This window comes from Ranitomeya variabilis, chromosome 7, assembly GCF_051348905.1.
Source record: "Ranitomeya variabilis isolate aRanVar5 chromosome 7, aRanVar5.hap1, whole genome shotgun sequence".
NCBI lineage: Eukaryota > Metazoa > Chordata > Amphibia > Anura > Dendrobatidae > Ranitomeya > Ranitomeya variabilis.
In genome coordinates, this window is record NC_135238.1 from 26429197 (window position 1) to 26451615 (window position 22419).

General features: G+C 43.0%; 2 protein-coding genes across 16 annotated transcripts in view; one reads left to right on the forward strand and one right to left on the reverse strand.

Annotated features, from left to right (window-relative positions):
* Positions 1-13344, forward strand: part of LOC143785632 (ankyrin repeat and fibronectin type-III domain-containing protein 1-like) — a 269138-nt gene extending 255794 nt beyond the window's left edge. For all 6 annotated transcript variants that reach the window (XM_077274664.1, XM_077274662.1, XM_077274660.1 and 3 more), the window contains 3 exons: positions 8831-9044; positions 9422-10137; positions 11911-13344. In XM_077274664.1, the coding sequence (XP_077130779.1) occupies positions 8831-9044; positions 9422-10137; positions 11911-12201 (1221 nt within the window). In that variant the 3' untranslated portion in view covers positions 12202-13344. The remainder of the gene's footprint in view (positions 1-8830; positions 9045-9421; positions 10138-11910) is intronic.
* Positions 11864-22419, reverse strand: part of LOC143785634 (uncharacterized) — a 333320-nt gene continuing 322764 nt past the window's right edge. For 5 of the 10 annotated variants that reach the window (XR_013218039.1, XR_013218040.1, XR_013218038.1 and 2 more), the window contains 2 exons: positions 13193-13301; positions 12329-12466 (listed from right to left, as the gene is read on the reverse strand). Coding sequence is in view for 3 of the 10 variants with exons in the window: in XM_077274670.1 (XP_077130785.1) it covers positions 12382-12466; positions 13193-13301 (194 nt within the window). In the remaining 7 variants the exon portion in view is untranslated. Of the gene's footprint in view, positions 12467-12593; positions 13302-22419 lie in introns of those variants that run through there. The other 5 variants (XR_013218035.1, XR_013218036.1, XR_013218037.1 and 2 more) reach the window with 2 other exon arrangements.

The window sequence follows — 22419 nt, forward strand, 5'->3', positions numbered from 1 at the left end:
GGTAGTAAGCCACTGCCAGACACATCTTGTGGCGGCTTATCTCCCAGAGGACAAATGATCAGGCATGTTGACTTCCAACATGCCCAACCTTTTTTTCCCCCCAAACTTTTGCCGTAGTAGGAGACTCTGTACACCCCATACACATTAGATAATAAAGTTTGGTTGATCTACATTGCCACATAAAGAGAAAGCAGTGCAAAAACATAGCAAATGATATTAACATCTAGAGGTGTATTTAGATATTTTATGTTTTTGTGTTATTTCCATTTTTACTTTTTGTTACATTTTTTTTTTCATCTTCTGTTGTTATCCTTCCTGTTATTACTTGATCTGTCATTATAAGAAGACAGACTCCGGAATAAGCAAATATATACCGCACTTAATTATGGAAATACCAAATAATGGACGTGAGCTAATTCCCCCCCGGGATGAACGTCTACTTTAGCTTGCGGTAGACAACATTTCATTTCGTCTGGCAGGAACGCATGTAAAGTACAGGTATGAAGCCAAGGGCAGCTCTAAATCAACAAGTCTATTGACGAGGACGCATAAAGTTTAATTGTAGGGAAGGGCTGCCTGATAAATCCGAGATCTCATTCATTCTTGGCTTCGGACTTGAATCTTGACAGTTCCTCCCATTACCACTTATGAAGCCTTTCTGTAAACACGGCCATTACACTGTGTGTAATGGGGGGTTGGATGGAGCCATTGGCATTCCTATAGATTGCATATTGTCCTGGTGTCTGGGTCAGGCAGTATGTGCTATTAACTATTCGGCTGCCCACAGGTGCCATGAGTTCTAAGATGATAATTTTACAAGCCGCATAGGACACTGGTCGTATTACTAACGTCTTCTGTGTTTTTGTTAATGATTATTACTTAGTAGAAGCCAGCGGTGTTTTTTTGCCCACGCATCCAAATAGCACTTCTGTGGCCCTGCTGGAAAGGAATAGCAAAGCAATCCCCCTATGAGTAAGACAAGTTTGCTGGCACGGAGCGGGTATGCGGGAGGAGATTTAATACATGCTTTGATAACCGTATAAGTGTATGGCTGCACCAGCCAACAGGATAAAGACTGGGAGACCTTTTCACCACTAATACAGACCTGGCCTTGCCAAGTCCCACAGAGGAAGTCGGGGAGATACGCTGTGTATGAAGGCGTGTGTACTGATTCTGCTTGGAGCAGACGTCTCCGTGCCATTTATTTATCATGGCAGTCTGTTCTTTGGCTAATGGGGCTATTGGTTGGGAGGCAATTGTAGGAGTCGTCTGGTCTGACCAGGCCGTGCTCCTGCAGAGTTGAGTCTGCAATTTTTATTCTTCTGCTTTTTTTTTTTTTGTTTTTCATTTGATATCTTGAGTTACATAAAAATGCAGGTTTTCTCCCATTAGGTTTGGAAAACCGAAACATTTAAGATTTGTTTTGTTTTGCAAAATATTGCGAGCAGATTATTGTTTGGATGGGGTGAATGTCTGTCGTATAGCACAGTCCGAAAATCTTTCCAGTCTTAATGTTTTATACCCTACTCTTCTCCTTGCTGTTTGTGTACTGGAAATATCCACAGTGGATAAAGCATTAAAGGCCACCAGATATTAGATGAAAGTCAGCCGAACCGGGCTATTTCAGATGGACCGGCCGACCATCTCATGTGTACGGGGGTCTCCCAACTATCGCCTAACAGATGATCCCGAAGTTGAAATTTCAATGCCTGATCCATTTGTTTTCAGGGAAGATAAGCCGCAGCCAGAGGTTTCTGGCAGCAGCTTTTATTACTCTCTCCCTCTTGGCCAAATCGAGAATTCCCATGTATAGCGGAGTTGGCGGTCAGTCTAACGATCGGCCGACTGATACCTCATATGTATGGACCGCTTTAACAAAAGGTCCTATGGGAAATACACTGATCGGAGGGCGTTTTACTGCTGGAACTTTCCAAGATCAACAGCGGAAACCTGGTATCGAGTGTTTGATTTCAATGTCACAATGTAACGCTGCATCTTCCCTGTGGTATCTCTGCAGGGAAATCAATGGGACGTCCATATAATGCATAAATCTAGCCAGCCATTCAGAGAGAGTAAGACAGTCTGTGTAGCCATTCACATTACATAGAAGTCTTGAGCCGTTGGACGGACAATCGTCTGGAGCGGTCGTTACACCATTCTCATTTTAGTCCACATTGGCAGTCACCATCATTCAACCCGGCCATCCGTGTTCACAAACACTGGGTGAAGGAGGATTCATCTTACTGGGAATATTTTTTCTAAGAAAGTTAGTCTATAGAAAGTTCTTTCTTTTTCACAGAAGAGCTTTCATTCATGAATTATTAGTTAAAAAAATGTAAACATGGCCAAATTAGTTTGGATCGATTAGCAGAGGTGTCAAACTGCATTCCTCGAGGGCCGCCAACAGGTCATGTTTTCAGGATTTCCTTAGCATTCCACAAGGTGCTGGGATCATTCTGTGCAGGTGATTAAATTATCACCTGTGCAATCCAAGGAAATACTGAAAACATGACCTGTTGGCGGCCCTCGAGGAATGCAGTTTGACACCTCTGGATTACGGAGTGTGATTGATTGGTGTTTAATTTCACCTATTACACAATAATATGGGTTGAAATAATTAATTTTCTAACTCCCCTCTCCCGCTTTCGGACCACAACCTTCTTTCCTTCTCTGTCAAGAATTGTCTCCTCACTCAGGACACCCCCACTTACCACACTTATCGGAATACACGTTCCATTAATACCCAGCAGCTTATGGACAATCTCCACACATCTTTAGCCCCCATCTCCTCCCTCTCCTGTCCAGACTTAAGGCCCCGTCTCACTTAGCGAGATCGCTAGCGAGATCGCTGCTGAGTCACAAGTTTTGTGACGCAACAGCGACCTCAGTAGCGATCTCGCTATGTTTGACACGTACCAGCGACCCGCCCCCTGCTGCGAGATCGCTGGTCGTGTCGGAATGGCCTGGGCCGTTTTTTGATCGTTGAGGTCCCGCTGACATCGCTGAATCGGTGTGTGTGACACCGATCCAGCGATGTCTTCACTGGTAACCAGGGTAAACATAGTTACATAGTTATTAAGGTTGAAGGAAGACTGTAAGTCCATCTAGTTCAACCCATAGCCTAACCTAACATGCCCTAACATGTTGATCCAGGGGAAGGCAAAAAAAAACCATGTGGCAAAGAGTAACTCCACCATGGGGAAAAAAATTCCTTCCCGACTCCACATACGGCATTCAGACTAGTTCCCTGGATCAACGCCCTATCAACGAATCTAATATATATACCCTGTAATATTATACTTTTCCAGAAAGGCATCCAGTCCCCTCTTAAATTTAATTAATGAATCACTCATTACAACATCATACGGCAGAGAGTTCCATAGTCTCACTGCTCTTACAGTAAAGAATCCGCGTCTGTGATTATGCTTAAACCTTCTTTCCTCCAGACGTAGAGGATGCCCCCTTGTCCCTGTCTCAGGTCTATGATTAAAAAGATCATCAGAAAGGTCTTTGTACTGTCCCCTCATATATTTATACATTAAAATAAGATAACCCCTTAGTCTTCGTTTTTCCAAACTAAATAGCCCCAAGTGTAATAACCTATCTTGGTATTGCAGACCCCCCAGTCCTCTAATAACCTTGGTCGCTCTTCTCTGCACCCGCTCCAGTTCAGCTATGTCTTTCTTATACACCGGAGACCAGAACTGTGCACAGTATTCTAAGTGTGGTCGAACTAGTGACTTGTATAGAGGTAAAATTATGTTCTCCTCATGAGCATCTATGCCTCTTTTAATACATCCCATTATTTTATTTGCCTTTGTAGCAGCTGCCTGACACTGGCCACTGAATATGAGTTTGTCATCCACCCATATACCCAGGTCCTTTTCATTGACGGTTTTGCCCAGAGTTTTAGAATTAAGCACATAGTTATACATCTTATTACTTCTACCCAAGTGCATGACCTTACATTTATCCCCATTAAAGCTAATTTGCCATTTATCAGCCCAAGCTTCTAGTTTACATAAATCATCCTGTAATATAAAATTGTCCTCCCCTGTATTGATTACCCTGCAGAGTTTAGTGTCATCTGCAAATATTGAAATTCTACTCTGAATGCCCCCTACAAGGTCATTAATAAATATGTTAAAAAGAAGAGGGCCCAATACTGACCCCTGTGGTACCCCACTGCTAACCGCAACCCAGTCCGAGTGTGCTCCATTAATAACCACCCTTTGTTTCCTATCCCTGAGCCAGCTCTCAACCCACTTACACATATTTTCCCCTATCCCCATTACTCTCATTTTATGTAACAACCTTTTGTGTGGCACCGTATCAAAAGCTTTGGAAAAGTCCATATACACTACGTCCACTGGGTTCCCTTGGTCCAGTCCGGAACTTACCTCTTCATAGAAGCTGATCAAATTAGTCTGACATGAACGGTCCCTAGTAAACCCGTGCTGATACTGGGTCATGAGGTTATTCCTCTTCAGATACTCCAGTATAGCATCCCTTAGAATGCCCTCCAGGATTTTACCCACAGTAGAGGTTAAGCTTACTGGCCTATAATTACCGAGTTCAGTTTTTGCCCCTTTTTTGAATATTGGCACCACATTTGCTATACGCCAGTCCTGTGGTACAGACCCTGTTATTATGGAGTCTTTAAAGATTAAAAATAATGGTCTATCAATGACTGTACTTAGTTCCTGCAGTACTCGGGGGTGTATCCCATCCGGGCCCGGAGATTTGTCAATTTTAGTTATTTGTAGACGCCGCTGTACTTCCTGCTGGGTTAAGCAGGTGACATTTAATGGGGAATTTTTATCACTAGTCATTTTGTCTGCCATGGGATTTTCTTTTGTAAATACTGATGAAAAAAAGTCATTTAGCATATTGGCTTTTTCCTCATCCTCATCCACCATTTCACCCAGACTATTTTTAAGGGGGCCAACACTGTCATTTTTTAGTTTCTTACTATTTATATAGTTAAAGAATATTTTGGGATTATTTTTACTCTCTCTAGCAATGAGTCTCTCTGTCTCAATCTTTGCTGCCTTGATTTGCTTTTTACAGAATTTATTTAATTTTCTGTATTTATTTAATGCCTCCTCACTACCTACTTCCTTTAATTCTCTAAATGCTTTCTTTTTGTCCTTTATTGCGCCCCTTACAGCTCTATTTAGCCATATTGGTTTCCTCCTATTTCTAGTATGTTTATTCCCATACGGTATATACTGTGCACAGGTCCTATCCAGGATGCTAATAAACGTCTCCCATTTTCTTTGTGTATTTTTGTGTCTCAGGATATCGTCCCAGTTAATTGCACCAAGATCCTCTCTCATCCGTTGGAAATTTGCCCTCCTGAAGTTTAGTGTCCTTGTCACCCCCCTACTACCCATCTTATTAAAGGTTACATGAAAACTTATTATTTTGTGATCACTATTCCCCAAGTGACCCCCAACCCTTATATTTGATATGCGGTCTGGCCTGTTGGTTAATATTAGGTCTAGCAGTGCCCCCCTCCTTGTTGGGTCCTGAACCAGTTGTGAAAGGTAATTGTCTCTCATAGTTGTTGTCAAAAACCGATTACCTTTGCTGGAACTGCAGGTTTCTGTTCCCCAATCTATTTCAGGGTAGTTGAAGTCCCCCATAATAATGACTTCTCCTTGAGTCGCAGCTTCATCTATTTGCTTTACGAGGCTATTCTCCATTGCTTCCATTATTTTTGGAGATTTATAACAAATCCCTATCAGTAATTTATTATTTTTTCCCCCTCCCCTTATCTCCACCCACAGGGACTCTACATTTTCATTAAATTCACCTATATTATCACGCAGGATGGGTTTTAAGGAAGATTTTACATATAGACACACCCCTCAGGGCCGGCCGGAAAGTGAAAGTGAGAGCACAGCACAGCAGTGACGTCACCGCTGTGATCTGCTCTCACTGTACGGCGGCACTCAGTCAGAGCAGGAAGCAGACGGCAAGGGACCTGACGGACATCAGATGGTGAGTATGTACTGTTTTTTTTTTACATTTACGATGGTAACCAGGGTAAACATCGGGTTACTAAGCGCGGCCCTGTGCTTAGTAACCCAATGTTTACCCTGGTTACCCGGGTGCTGCAGGGGGACTTCGGCATCGTTGAAGACAGTTTCAACGATGCCGAAGTCGTTCCCCTGATCGTTGGTCGCTGGAGAGAGCGGTCTGTGTGACAGCTCCCCAGCGACCACACAGCGACAAAACAGCGACGCTGCAGCGATCAGCATCGTTGTCTGTATCGCTGCAGCGTCGCTGTGTGTGACGGGGCCTTTAGCATTGTCACACTTCAATAATACACTGAAGAATGCCCTAGATGAAGCAGCACCTTCTACACGCAGAAAGACCCGACACAGACAATGGCAACCCTGGCACACTATGCAAACACGCTTTCTTCATCGTTGTTCAAGGTGTGCAGAGTGGCAGTGGAGAAAGTCTCTCTTAGCAGAAGACTTCATCCACTATAAGTTCATGCTCAAAACCTATAACTCTGCCCTTTATCTGGCCAAACAATCCTACTTCACCACCCTCATCACCTCACTATCCAACAACCCAAAACGACTTTCTGAAACCTTAAACTCCCTCCTGAAACCTAAAGTACAGGCCCCCATCACCAATCTCAGTGGTGAGGATCTGGCCACTTACTTCCTAGAAAAAATCAACCACATCCATCAGGATATCTCAGCCCAATCCCCTTCCCTGCCGCACCTCAAGCTCACTAGACATCTTTGAGCCTGTCTCAGAAGAAGAAGTTTCCAAGCTCCTCGCTTCTGCTCGGCCTACAACCTGCAACAGTGACCCCATTCCTTCACCTCTCCTGCAGTCTCTCTCACCAGTGGTCACCACTCACCTGACTAAAATATTTAACCTCTCTCTTTCTTCAGGTATCTTTCCCTCCTCATTTAAACATGCCATCATAACCCCTTTACTTAAAAAGCCATCCCTGGACCAGAACTGCACTGCTAACTACAGACCTGTATCTAACCTTTCCTTCATCTCTAAACTCCTGGAACGCTTGGCCCACTCCCGTCTAATCCGCTATCTCTCGGATAACTCTCTTCTCGACCCATTACAATTTGGTTTCCGCTCTTTACACTCCACTGAAACTGCCGTCACTAAAGTCTCTAATGATCTAATAACAGCAAAATCCAAAGGTCATTGCTCTCTGCTGATTCTCCTGGATCTCTCTGCCGCATTTGACACTGGATCACCAGCTCCTTCTCACTATGCTCCGCTCCATAGGTCTCAAGGACACATACCTCTCCTGGTTCTCCTCCTACCTCTCTGACCGCTCCTTCACTGTATCCTTTGCCGGCTCCTCTTCCTCTCCTCGTCCTCTTACTATCGGGGTTCCGCAGGGCTCAGTCCTAGGCCCCCTCCTCTTCTCTCTATACCACGGCCCCTATTGGACAATCAGCAGATTTGGGTTCCAGCACCATCTCTATGCTGATGACACCCAATTATACACTTCTTCCCCTGTCATCACCCCTACCCTAATTCAAAATACCAAGGATTGTCTGTCTGCTGTCTCTAACATCATGTCCTCCCTCTATCAAACTAAATCTCTCCAAAACAGAACTTCTTGTGTTTCTCCCTTCTACTAACCTCACTCTTCCCAACATCGAAATTACCCTGGAGGGTTCAACCATAACTCCCAAGCAGCATGCCCGCTGTCTTGGGGTCATATTCGACACCGAACTTTCCTTTACTCCCTATATCCGATCACTCACTCGCTCTTGTCACCTGCATCTTAAAAACATCTCCAGAATCCGACCTTTTCTCACCTTTGAAACTGCTAAGACTCTTACTGTCGCTCTTATTCATTCTCGTCTGGACTACTGCAACTCTCTTCTGATCAGTCTCCCTCTTACCAAACTTTCTCCTCTCCAATCCATCTTGAATGCAGCAGCCAGGGTCATATTTCTGTCCAGCCGCTTCACCGATGCCTCCATCTTGTGCCAGTCATTACACTGGCTACCCATTTGCTACAGGGTCCAGTATAAACTCATCGCTCTCACCCACAAAGCCCTCCACAGTTCTGCACCGCCTTATATCTCCTCTCTCATCTCTGTCTATCGCCCTACACGTGCCCTCCATTCTACAAACGACCTAAGGCTAACATCCCCCGTAATCCGAACCTCACACCTCCGTCTCCAAGACATCTCTCCTGCTGCGCCAGCTCTCTGGAATGCACTTCCCTAGACAATCAGACTGATACCTAGCCCCGACCTATTCAAGCGCGCTCTAAAAACTCATCTCTTCAAACAAGCCTACCACATCAACTACTCAGTAAACTAACTTAGCCCTGTTCCCTCCTTCCAAATATTATTCTAAATCTGCACCCTACTATTCATCTGTCTCCACACCCTCCATGCACATGATAACTGCACTTGATACTTGACTATTGCACTTAAACACACGGGCTGATGACCGGATCATGCAGTTTTATATGAAAATCCCTATTTATTATAATTGCCAGACCTGAAACAACAAGAACTTTTCACCTATTGTGTCCTCCCCATTTCCTTGTAGATTTTAAGCTTGCGAGCAGGGACCTCACTCCTAATGTCACTGTAAATTGTCTTAACTTGTATTGAATTTGTCTGTATATGTCCCCGCTTAATTATAAAGTGCTGCGGAATATGTTGGCGCTATATAAATAAAAATAATAATAATAATAATTATTATTATTATTATTATTATTATTATTATTATTAATTTTCACCAACTAAAGTCTAATTGATCATTACTCAATTTACTCAAAATCTTGTTGGTCAATTTTTGATCCTGACAGCAAATGGAAGAGATCTGGAGGGAGATGCGATGGATGATGGATGCCCTACAACATGCCAGGTACAAACAACCATCATGTGCTGTACCCCTCACCTGGTTCCTCAATGGTTCTGGAGAAATATTCTTCAAGGAGAAAGCTCAGTCTACTTCATCGCACCTGGACTACTTTCCATCTCCGACTCCCTCTCCTGAAACGAATCGAAAGCTGAACACAGGTCAGTAGGAACTTTTCTGTACTTTAGAAGGTCATAGTCAGTGGGTGGATGACGGGTCATATAGGTACAAGTCTGTCAATGGCTCTGTTTGTATCATACATCGTCTGTTTCGTCAGATTTGCATGCTTTGAAGTTCTTCCTGTGAAACTGACAGTAACCACAATGTCATACTCCATTTGTATCTGTTGTGAGGCTATGTCCACACAACCGCTGAGGCAAATCAGTCAAACACCATCCCCAAAAATTCCAAAAATGTACAAGTCCTGCAGTATGGGAACCTTATATATTGTACAATAGAAGTCCTTGTGCACAGATTAACTGTAAGATGTATCTCAATGAAAGTATTATAACCCATTTCTAATCATTTGCACTTCTAGATCTCCTTGCTGCTCCCTACTCCGATAATGAACTCTTGGATGTGAAGTTCACGAGCCAGTCTTCCCCTCTTCTAGATTCCCATGGTGTATCAGATGAAGAGGGCTCTTCAGAAGTCTTCCTTGCTACCGACAGTGATTATGACTCTAGCAGAGCCCAAAGTCCGAAAGAACTAGACCTGGTTTACTCCTCTGGGCAGGAATGCGGCAGGAGGACCATCCGTAGCTTCAGAGATGGAACGCCCGATGTTCTGCAAACACATGAGCCCAAAGTATTGACTCAGGAAGATGATCGTCCACAACAGCTTTATGACAGTGACTTTGTGCTTCCCAGCCGCCAGATTGAACTTTTACGCATTACTGAAAAGCGGCAAGCTTACTGCGTCCGTACCAGCAGCCTGGACTTTCCCAAGCAGCCTTACAAGGCCTCTCGAAAGTCCTGTCCAGGATCCGTAGACAGCTCTCCGACAGAGTCCAAACCTACAAGTCACCGCAGTGTCCGGGGCTTGAGGACAAGCACTTCTTTTACCCCGGACAATGATCAGCCGTGTGATAACTCACAGAGAATTTACCGCACTCACTCTGTGGAGTGGACACACGACTTCCAAGAGCCTTTGGAACGGAAAATTGTATCTGGCCAAGGAAAAAAGAATCACTCTGTAACTTTACGGATATATCCACAATACGAGACTGGTCTGTCTAAAGAGATGAGTGTTAAGGTACTGTAGCTGAAGGCCTGTATGTGTTGTGTGATTTGTGACATATTTTACTTTTACAATTTTCACAAAAACTAAAAATGTATATTTGTCAATAATCTTTGACTAAAGCGCCAAGATTTATGTTTATGTCTATCAGATTTTATATATCTCAGATTTTTTCATTTGCCCAGCACACTTAGTGATGAATACATTAATCATAGAGATATTTTAAAGATTGGAGAGATATACGACAGAATAAAATGAAAATGCCATTTTCTTTAAAAAAAAATAAAATATATATATATATATATATATATATATATATATATATATATATATATTATGCTGCATAATCGCGACCAGGGAGGATAAAAATATGACACCGCTGCTCCTTGCTCTAAATGAGAACTTGCCTGTTCTCTTACATCTTTGTACTTTTACACTTTTTCTAACATTAACTAGGGTTAGGGCTAGGAATTGGTTTAGGATTGTGCTGCGGTAATAAAATAGTTACATTAAAAATGTAATAAAGAAACAAAAAAGCAATGAAAAAAATTTAACAATATATAACACTTACGTATTTTTCTGCTTTTTGCTAAAAATAAAAAAAATAAATAAAAAGGTCAAAACTACAAACTATAATTACATCAATATTATCCTGAAATCAGACTGTTTAAAGGGATTGCTAATAATTCATTTGTTATGGGGTGCAAAATACTACATTGCCCGGGTTCTGGCACCCCATGCTACATCGCTGTGCGTACGAACAGCATACAGTCCCACGGTCGTCAACAGCCCTAGTTACATGACCTATTCTTCACATGGCGGCATCTCTGGTTTCCATTCAGTGTGGGTTCAATTAGGCCAGATGAGACACATGGATGTACTGCGGACTGGGATACAATTGTATTCACCCCATATGTGATACAGCCGATCCTCAGCGTGAAGATCATCATACTGGTCCAGGGCTTCTTAACCTATTTTTACTACAGTAGTTACACCAAAATAAGAATTGTTCAATTATTCGCAAATGGGGGAAGGACGTCCCCAGTGAGGCCTTTCCTAAGCTTTACAATGCACTGGCCTACACCAGGTCTCAAGTTGAACCCAACAGAGATGTAGCAGGAGCAACTGGTGAGAGCTAAACTCGTTCTGAAAGAGCAACATAACCGTATGGCTGCGTATTGATTATTAAGGTGGTGTGAATTTATAGGGGTTGCCCAGCTAATAATCATCCAGAAAAATGTTGGCAACTGTGATCTAAGAACTTTACAAAAAAAAGTTACGCCCTGACCCTTCCACAAACACCCAATTTTGGGCAGGAAGTACATAAACCCAGCCCCCTTATGGCTGAGAAGTCACAGGAAATCAGTAAGAGACGGCAACTATGGCTTAAACCGATTTTAAAGAAACTAAAAGAAGCCATACTGGTCTCTCTAGTCCTCAGCAGCTCCTTTTCTGAGCCTCACCTGGTCCACGCTGATATCTTCTTTCTGGTCTTGTCTTGATGCCAATCACTGGCTACAGAAGTGACCCACCTCACCCAATGATTGGCAGAGGAGACAATCGAGTCAGGACCAGGAACTGGAGGACCAGCACGCACGGGCGTCAATTACTTTTCCATATTGGCAAATTGCTGTGACAAATATGTAATAAAAGGGGACATCTGGAAGGAGGTGGGGGGCAGGATGCTTTAGTACAGAACTGTTAGGATTTTGGCAACTTTGATGTGGACAGAAGCACCGTACCGAACCAATAAAATATTTTATTTTTCTTTCCTTTCTGTATGACCAGTTACATATAACGAGCAAAACAGCAGCTCGGGAAGTTGTAAAGCTGGTGGTCCTCCAGATGAACGAGATCTCCAGGAGCATGCTTGGAACTTCAGAAGGCTACTGTTACGCTGAAGACCAGTTGGACCATTTTGCACTGGTTTTCACTTCTGAAAACAATAAGGAGCAGTGGCTGGACGATGACTTTCTGCCTTTCTCACTTCAGAGCTCGTGGAACATAGGTCACTTCTCTGTCCGCATTCGAGAAACCTCTCCTTTGCATTTTCAGTATGGTCCGGCGACAACAGTATGAGAGTCCTCCTCAGGTTGGGGCTTCACCCGGTCAACCTGTCAGGTCAAATTTAATGCTTCCTTCACGTAATAAAGTATTACTCCTTGCGCTGAATGGTAAACTCCAGTTGAAAAGTAAGAGGTTTAAGATGCATTTGCGCTTTTTTTCTTTCTTCTTTTTTTTTTTTTCCTCCTTTTCTTGTCAACCAAAGACTTTATTTTCCTGACCATGAAAGAGAAAAATTTGACTGGCACATGAGAATGTATCTTTTACCACAACGTCTTCACTGGAAAGGAATTTGGAAAGAAGTATTTTTAGAAGAACATAGAACATACCACTCACACCAAAAGAAGCAATACATATTTCTCCTCCCTTACCCCCATCCATCCTTTTTCACAAATAATAAAAAAAAAAAAAACATTTGGGTTTTATTGATGTAGAAACCGCAGAGACATAATGGGACATTGGATGGCGGTCCACCCGTATGTACCCAGAGGATAGAACAAACAAATAATAACCACAATATTTTTTTTTCTATTAAATAATATTGTTTTTTTGTGCTTGTTTTACTGTATCCTGGAAAAAAAAATATTTTGTTGCACAATAAGACAAAAAAAAAATCTAGGCATCTGATGCCGTCTGTTGACTACTCCCCTCTTCGTATGCTTTTGTTTTTAGGTAACTGCATCTCACTGATATATTTTCCCGTTATTGCCATAAAGTCTGTGCCACGGCGGAGTTATCCCTTCGTTTCAGTGCTGTGAATTGGCTTGCCTACGTCCAACCGCATGATGTTTTCAAGTACGCCTCTGTTTAGTCGATGGGTATATTGAAATCTTTTGTGCTTCACAGTACAGATTGGTGGTGCTGCCGTGAGAATTTCATTGAACTCGCTGCTCCTCGAAGGCCGTACCAGTCCAAGCTCCGACATAAGCAAATTGGTTTTTGGATTCTATTTGTTGAATGATGTGCTCTATACTGATGCCTAGATCTTGTTACTCTATGTTCCTACCTCTGATGCCCATCCTCCGCCATTCCGAACTTCTCTCTCTCTCTCCTCCTTTTCTTTTGTCTTCTAATGAGCCGGACGAGAAGAAACATATCATTGGTTGTTTCTATTTCTGTAATAATAAAGACATCACGTGGTGATGAACAAAACGTTTACAGCACTGGTGCTATGATTGTACAAACATTAAATTGTTTTATCATTACACTTGTCAATATTATAAGCAATTCTGTGCCGTGTATGTAGTCGGATCATAGTGGTGACTGCCGGTAGCCTTTATTAAATACTTAAAAGGGGTTATCAGGGACTTTTAGTATTTTTTCATGTTGGGCTAAGAATTAACAGACAAGTAGTCCCCCAGCTTCTGCTGACATTACGTCGACAGACCAACATCTTTTCTTCCACTTTCTCTGTTGTAGGGGCGCCTCTGCTAATGTTATGGTGATTGACAGGCTGGCTGTCAATCAGCATGACGTCCCGTTCAAAAGAGCAGAGCGGAATAGAAAATGCTGCTCTGTTGATGAGAGAGGAAATGAAGCAGGGGAATCGCCTGTAAACATCATCCCTATGCAGAACAGGCTACCTGCCTGTTAGTTCTTAGCCCCATATTAAAAAATATTAATAGTCCCCGTTTAACCCCTTTAAAGAGAACCTGTCATCAGATTTATCGATTCTAGTGTTGGGTCATTTACTGGGCTCCTTGCTGTTGTTTTGATAAAACAACACTTATCTGCTGCAGCTCCTTTTGTTTTCTTGCTCCTGTTCTCTAGTCCTCAATATTCATCAGCCCTGACCAACCTCCACCATTAATTGACAGCTTTCTGCTTACCCTGGGTATAGACAGAAGGCCAATCAATGGTGTGGGCTGGAGAGACTGAGCCTGTCAGTGAGGGGACAAACAGATAACACATTGATATCTTTAAAACTACAGCCAGGAGCGCAGCAGTATGTGACAGTGATGGAGTCAAGTATTGGCTCTCATTGTTCAGATCCAGCAAATGTATGAAGTCTTTAGGCTATGTGCATTGTGCACATGTGGAGAATTTCCAGCAGATTTTTTTTACATGGTTTTGATGCATTTTTACCCCATTCATTTGAATTGGTGAAAACCAGAAGTGACATGATGCAGAATTGAAAAAAAAAAAAAAAACGCTTTGATGGTTGAAATCTGCAAGGAAAAATAAGCAGCGTGTGCATGAGATTTCTGAAATCTCATTTACGTTGCTGATACTGGAAATAGGGTGTTTTTTTTGTTTCAGAGAAAAAAATGCAGCATGTGAAGAAGCCCTTACAGGAAATGCTCAATGGGAAAAAGTATGCAAATTAGCTCTCATCCAGAAGGAAGAAAACTTTCTCTCTAGTACAACCGGTAATGCCTTTAGTATGACTACGGAGCCAAACACCTATCTGTAGACAGCTGCTTTGGGGTTCTGGTACCGGATACTTGAATGTGTTAAGCTCCTGGACCAGACCCGCGTGCTGCTCCAGTGTCATATGGAATTAAAGGGGCTCCCTATATCAGATCGGTTAAGGACCGGCGCCCCACCAATCAGCTGTTCACTCTCGTGGCTGAATGGAGCTGAATATTACAGCTCTGTTCAATCTAATGGCTATATTCAAGTGAATAGGGTCTGAGCTGCAGTACCGGGGAACAGCCACTAGAGTGAGCTTATATGTGAGTGTCACAGGAGATGAAAACAGATGATTGCTGGTGGGCGGGTGTCCGGTTCCCCTTCATTTTAGTTGTCGTGCGCAATGTGATTTTTTTGGTACACTGAGTAATTAGCTTATGGCGGTGGGACCTCCCAAGTCAGAAGACATTGTTCAAACCTGATGCCTTAAGGATTGCTTTATTATATATTTGGTATATTTGTCTTGCACCCCTGCCACCCTTTGCATACTGTATGCCCCCCTCTTCAGTCATGCTTTGCAAAAAAAATTAAACAATGTTCCAAATGATTTAATTGAATGCTCTTAGTCAAAGAGATCTATCTCCATGGTAACAGACTACAAACAAACCCCTGACTGTAGTCAGATCCTGCACTCATTTGTTTAACTCTTTCATGCTCCTTCTCGCCTACATTTTGCAGGTTACCAAGGAGCAATGGATTAAATGAAAGGGTGTAAAGGTCCATTGACAAGGGTAGTTTTCTGCCATAACGAAGTTTGTGCAGAACGAAAAAAAAACTGTGTGGAAAGAACAATCGTTAATGACTGTTCTGTCCCCATGAATCATATTATTGTCAGAGCACCCCCTGCTTACACGGGGTGATGTGTGACCATGTCAATGATTTTTAGGCCACATACATGAGAAAATCAGCAGGTAACAAGTGTTTTGCTCTGCACGGGCCAATGATCGGGAATAAGTGCACTTATGAACGCTCATATTGGTGATTATCATCCTATGTAAAATCGCCTTAACTGCAGGGTTGGACGTACACAAAGTTTGTTTGTAACCATGGAGACGCATAGCTCAGCATAGGAGCTGTGAATGCAAAACGATAGAAAAATGAAGCAAAGTTGCAAATAGACCCAAAAATCTTCTGCTAGATTCAATGGAGTCTGAAATAATGATTGCACAAACTTTAAATAAGAAAGTCGCCCAAACAACTAGTGTAGTCCCAGAGATCTGTACAAGACCACCCATGAGGGCACAGCACCGTAGAGGAGGCCTGATATGGCCAATTATTTGTCTGTTTCCTCAGCAACTTGTCCTCTTGGGTTGACGTAAGGAAGCTATTTCTATGCTTCGGCGAGTACATTACACATTTCATCCAGCATCTGCCTTACTGGAATAATACAGCACAGATCTCAATCACTTTAATTGTCACTTAGTAACTAATCCTCTATTTACTTTCATCTCGGTTTACTCCCAAACAATGACATGTTAGCCGTGATGAACTCAGTTGTCTTATGGCTTTTATTAGACTCCACACAAGAGTCCATTAGCCATCGCTAATACATAAATAACTCAATATTAATAGCGCCATCCAGCAGCAGTCTAATATTACCGCTCTGCTCCATCTGGGCACTTCTGCTAGAAGCCCAGGCAGATCCTCGGCAGCCTGGCATCGGCGGGACATTTGCTGCTAAGTCTATGGCACAAGGGCAAGATCTCTAAATTCAGAAGTCTTGATGGATAACATTATAAAAGTGGAAAAAAACCATATCCATATAGTTTAACCTTTATTTCTCACAAAATAGAGAATATAGGGGCAACGAGATCTTAAATGGTCATAGCCGTTTTGACAAAGTTGCATAAATCAACAATACAAGTGAATACAAGCAACTTTATAATATATCTTAGAGAAATATGCTTCTTTCTCCACCTATGAGCCTCTTTATGTCCTCCCCACCTCCTGAACTTATAACTCACTCTGTCTTTTGACCAAGATGGATTTTAGCTGTTTTTCAGACTGCTGGCTCACTGAAGGATAAAATTACAGCTCCTTATTAAAGTCTATAAAGAGAGGAGAAGGGTGGAAGGGCATACTAATAAAGGCAATAGAGACAGACAACGTGCAGCTGCTTTCAAGTGTTTTATCTCACTTTAGAGCTGCAATCACAGCTACACTGCTCAGTACTGAAGTATAATGTCCTCCACGTTGCTGCTGCTTCTGCACATAAGCTGTATAGAAACAGGAGAGCAGGAATCTGTCCTGTGTGTCTGCTGTGTATGGGAGCTGTCAAACTAGCAAGTCTTTGCCAAGTACTTCTGAGACAACTGAAAATGAGAGATGGTTGAAAACTGGTGAAAAATGCAGGATACAAATCATAAAACGGCCAAGTGTTATTATTTATGTATTTACACAGTTTACTGTAAAAATGTACCTGAAAAGACAGAAAAAAGTCTTTAAGCGGCTGTCTGGTGCTTTAAAATGGACTCTCAGGATCGGTCATCAATACATAATTGGTGGCGGTGTGACAGCCAATCAGCTGGGGCCGTATATGATCAGTTACAAGGCACAGCTCCATCAACTGCATAGTGGCCGCGGACGGGTACTGCACATCCGCCCCTATCCGAACTCCACCAGCAGAATAGAGAGTGCAGCTCTGAAGTCTAATACTGAATGTAACTCGGGGTCAGTGCAAGATAGCTAATATGTAAGGTATTTACAAAGTTCAGCGGTGGATATAACCTTTAATACTAGGACTATGCCGTTATTAATTGTCTGCCAGTGTCCCATGGAGACAGCAGCATTCCTCCAAACTGCCAGCCACACTAACAGACGTAAGTAACTCGATTCTGGAAAATTAAAAAAATTGTGAGACATTTGTAGACACAAGCGAGCAGTGATCCTTATATTAGCCAGGCCGTCTGTCCTGTAGCTGTGACCTCGCTGGTGAAATTAAATGCTAACACTTTCTAAACCAGAAAGCAAATCTAATTTTAGGCCTGTATATCTTTAAAGAAAACATTCCTCGAGAGGCTGTAATCGATTCTGATTATTCGGTCTGTGCACTTAGGGGTGAGCCGATCTCCTCCCAAACACATGCACTTCTCCCGCTGGAGCTGGGGCTTCGCTTCCGCAATCCTCCCTTAGTTAAGTAGCACATTATTCTGCGCCATATAATGGTATTACCCCGTCTGGCATGTGTTAACGTGATATTCCCAACATGCCAGAAGAAGCTGTCTGTATTAACAATGCATCAGGCTTGTGTGAAAAACTACAAGTATTCTGCACAGTGCGCTGGGCCCTATCTCTCCACATATCCAGGCGGCTGCCGCCTCGGAGATCGCTAGTAATTGCAGAATTAGCGGTAGCCGAGTTGTTAGCATTTTGTCTGAAACATGTTAATGAGGTGCTAGATGTATGCAGTTGGCTGTGTACAAATGTTCCGTCGCTCGTACTTCTGACTAAGCAGGCCCATGTTAGCCTGTGACCTCATCCTGATACGGCTCACCCGCTCATTGCCATGATTTACTGAGAAGATCGCAGCTCTGGTCCTCTGTGTGTTGTGACACCCAGCATGGTCGATGCAGAATTAAAAAAAAAAAAGCCAGCCTTGCATCAAAGATGCCAACCGTCTGTATATTCATGGACAATCCAAAGTAGGACATATTTTTAAGAGTCAATAAAAAAAAATGATTGGTCAGTGCAGTGGGCCACAATTAAGGGTTTTATTGGACCTCATGATTACTGATAATACCTTTTGGCCCCTACCTTTGGTGGAAAAGATCAATTCCATTGGAATCATTTGAGCCAGTTCAAACTAGTTGGATTATCTAGGAGGAAATTCATATAATTGCAGCTTTACTAGACAGTTGGACAATCTATGGGACCTGTATGAAATAGAGGAAATATATATATATAGCTATATATAGTAGCAATGGAAGGTAGGATAGAGTTAAATCCTGGCTCTGGAAGCTTTGATTAGTACACCTAGCTAGGTCTCCATATAAACGGGCCAAGTGTTCATCTAAGGCAGTCCGCTCAGGGAAGTTGACCAGACTGGATGTGTTTTGGGGCTCGAAAGAGAGAGACCGCCATATCTCTCTCAGGAGAGTCTGCACGGGTCGTGTGCAGAGAACCACAAGTATCAGTGGTTATTATGGACAATACAGTGATGAAAATAAGTATTTGATACACTGGTGATTTTGCAAGTTTTTCCACCTACTAAGAATGGAGTGGTCTGTAATTTTTATCATAGGTACACTTACGTGCAGGTCTACAATTTCGTCCCTGGTGTCCTTAGACAGCATTTTGGTCTGAGCCATGGTGGAGAGGTTGGAGTGTGATTCATTGTATGGACAGGTGTCTTTTATACAGGTAACAAGTTCAAAAAGGTGCAATCAACCCCTTTCCGACATCAGGCGTAATAGTACGCCGATGTTGGACTACCTCCCTTTGGTGTGGACTCCGGCACTATGCCCACATCTTTTCCAGCACATGTCAGCTGTTTTGAACAGCTGACATGTGCCTCTAACAGCTGCGGGTGGAATCGCGATCCACCCGTCTGTTAACTAGTTAAATGCCGCTGTCAAATTCTGACAGCGGCATTTAACATGCGCTTCCGGCAAGCGCACCGGAAATCCCGCCCATCGGCACTTGTGTCACATGACCGCGGGTCACCGATGGGTTGGCATGACAACCAGAGGTCACCAGGAGACCTCTATGGTTGTCACTGCTGGATTACTATGAGCGCCACCCAGTAGTCGGCGTTCATAGCAAGTAAGCAATTCTGCTACATACAGGCGATCTGATCATTGCCTACATGTAGCAGAGGCAATTGGGTTATGACAGCTTCTATTTTCCCATGGAGACTATTGAAGCATGCTAAAAGTAAAAAAAAAAGGTTTTAAAAAATATTAAAAGAAATATAAAAGTTCAAATCATCACCCCTTTTTTGCCCCTTTCAAAATAAAACAATAAAAAAAAAAATCAAACACACATATTTGGTATCCCCGCATTCAGAATCGCCCGATCTATTAAGATAAAAAAGAGTTAACTCGATCGCTAAACAGAGTAATGAGAAAAAAAGTCAAAACGCCAGAATTATGTTTTTTTAGCCACCACAACATTGCATTAAAATGCAATAATGGGCGATCAAAAGAATGTATCTGCACCAAGAAGATTTTCGTCAGCTCGAAAAATGGAGATAATACGGGTATTGGAAAATGGTGCCATTTTTTTATTTTCTTTTTTTTTGTAACAAAATTTGGAATTTTTTTTTTACCACTTAGATAAAAAAATAACCTAGACATGTTTAGTGTCTATGAACTCGCAGTGACCTGGAGAATCATAATCAATTCAGTTTTAGCATTTTGTGAACATGGTAAAAAAAATAAAATAAAAATCTAAGATTGCACTTTTTTTTGCAATTTCACCGCACTTGGAATTTTTTTCAGTTTTCCAGTAGAAGATATGTTAAAACCAATGGTGTCGTTCAAAAGTACAACTCGTCCTGCAAACAACAAGCCCTCACATGGCCATATTGACCAAAAAATAAAAAAAAGTTATGGGTCTGGGAAGAAGGGGAAAAAAAAATGAAAACGCAAAAACGAAAATACTTCTGGAGTTAAGGTCTTAATACAGGTAATGAGTGCAGAGTAGGAGGCTTCTTAAAGAAAAACTAACAGATCTGTGAGAGTCAGAATTCTTGCTGATTGGTCGGTGATCAAATACTTATTTCATTGAATAAAGTGCAAATTAATTATGTAAAAACCATACAATGTGATTTTCTGTTTTTTATTGTTAGATTCTGTCTCTCACAGGAGAAGTGTACCTACGATAACAATTACAGACCTCATGGGATGTAGAAGGGAAATCAGTGCAGGAATGAAGCAGTGCCGATACATACGCTGTAAGGACACATATCCAGTGTCCACGTGATCTGTAGACAGAGCTAGTCTTACTAGACATTGGATGGCAGCTGTGAAAATATGGATCCAGTAAGCTCCCCCTAGTGGTAGCTACGGGAAGCCGAAATGCCATCATTGAACTCTATGGCTGTGTGACGGTGAGCAGGGGATTTGGAGCTCTGTATCAGAATTACAGAACGCCAACCTTTACACAGATATATGACAGATAATAACGCATAATTTTGGATCTCTCCAGATAAAAAAAAAAAAAATGGGTAAGGGCACTTCTGACTAATTACCCCCCACCCCTCTGAGCCTGATGAATAAATTAGACATGACTAATAATCCTTAACGTCGCATTCAGCTCCCAAGTAAGCAGCCGGCCATTATCCTATTTGTTCTGCCAGGTCCAGTTTCTCTTTCAGGAAGTTTCTAATTATCCGTGTACATTGTCCAATCATTAAGGAATGCACAATGGAATCTGGATGTGTTCAGAGCTTCATACAATATATTGACGGTGCAGATACATATCCCCTTGCCTTGCTTCTTTACCCCAGTGATTAATTAGTGGGGGCTTTGTTGCATGCTGCAAATCCACCACTTCTGCTAAGGCCGGTTTCACACGTCAGTGGCTCCGGTACGTGAGGTGACAGTTTCCTCACGTACCGGAGACACTGACACACGTAGACCCATAAAAATCAATGCATCTGTTCAGATGTCATTGATTTTTTGAGGACCGTGTCTCCGTGTGCCAAACACGGAGACATGTCAGTGTTCGTGGGAGCGCACGTATTACACAGACCCAATAGAGTCAATGGGTCCGTGTAAAACACGGACCTCACACGGACGTTCTCCGTCTGGGGTCCTTGTGCGTGCAGGAGACAGCGCTACAGTAAGCGCTGTCCCCCCCACATGGTGCTGAAGCCGCGATTCATATGTTCCCTGCAGCAGCGTTTGCTGCAGAGAAAATATGAATAATAGTGTTTAAAATAAAGATCTATGTGTCCGCCGCCCTCCCACCCCCTGTGCGCCCCCCCGCTGTCCTGAAAATACTCACCCGCTCCCACGTTGGCTGTCACTCCTTCCTCTCTGCCCCGCGCCTCCTACTGTATGCGGTCATGTGGGGCCGCTCATTTACAATCATGAATAGTCGGCTCCGCCCCTATGGGAGGTGGAGCCACATATTCATGACTGTAAATGATCGGCCCCACTTGACCGCATACACTAGAAGCCGCGGCCAGACCATTTTTCAGAACAGCGGGGGGGGGGGGGGGGGGGCGGACACATAGATCTTTATTTTAAACACTTATTCATATTTTCTCTGCAGCAAACGCTGCTGCAGGGAACATATGAATCGCGGCTTCAGCACGATGCAGGGTACCACACGCTCCGTGTGGTACCCACTCGCCATACGGGCGGCACACGTGAGTTCCCAGGCACACGGACACGGATAACTCCGGTACCGATTTATTCCGGTACCGGAGTTATCTGGACGTGTGGGACAGCCCTAAACCTCAACAGTGTTTGGTAAGATTCAGACGAGTGTATGGATTTATGAAGCGTTCGGTACGGGTCCTTAGACCCGCGGTCAGTCCGGGACTAGAATCCATAATATGGGGCACAATCCTCTTGAGTGAGTGAACCAAGGTGAGACCCGCTTTTTGCAGCCGCTCTGCACTGTGGCTCATTGACTTGTTCCCATAATTTTCATGAGGCTGAAGTCTGGGGGCCTTGCGGGTGCCAGGGGTACATAAATATTTTTTGCTGAGGCAATGTTAGCTGCACACTCTAATGGTTAAAGACATTTTGCACTGTAGCAATGCAGGTACCCATATATTTATCACAGCAGACTAACGGCGCACTAGTGTTGTGTGGACATCACACCGCCACCACCTTCCTTATTACACCTCCATGAGTAATACAGCCTTGT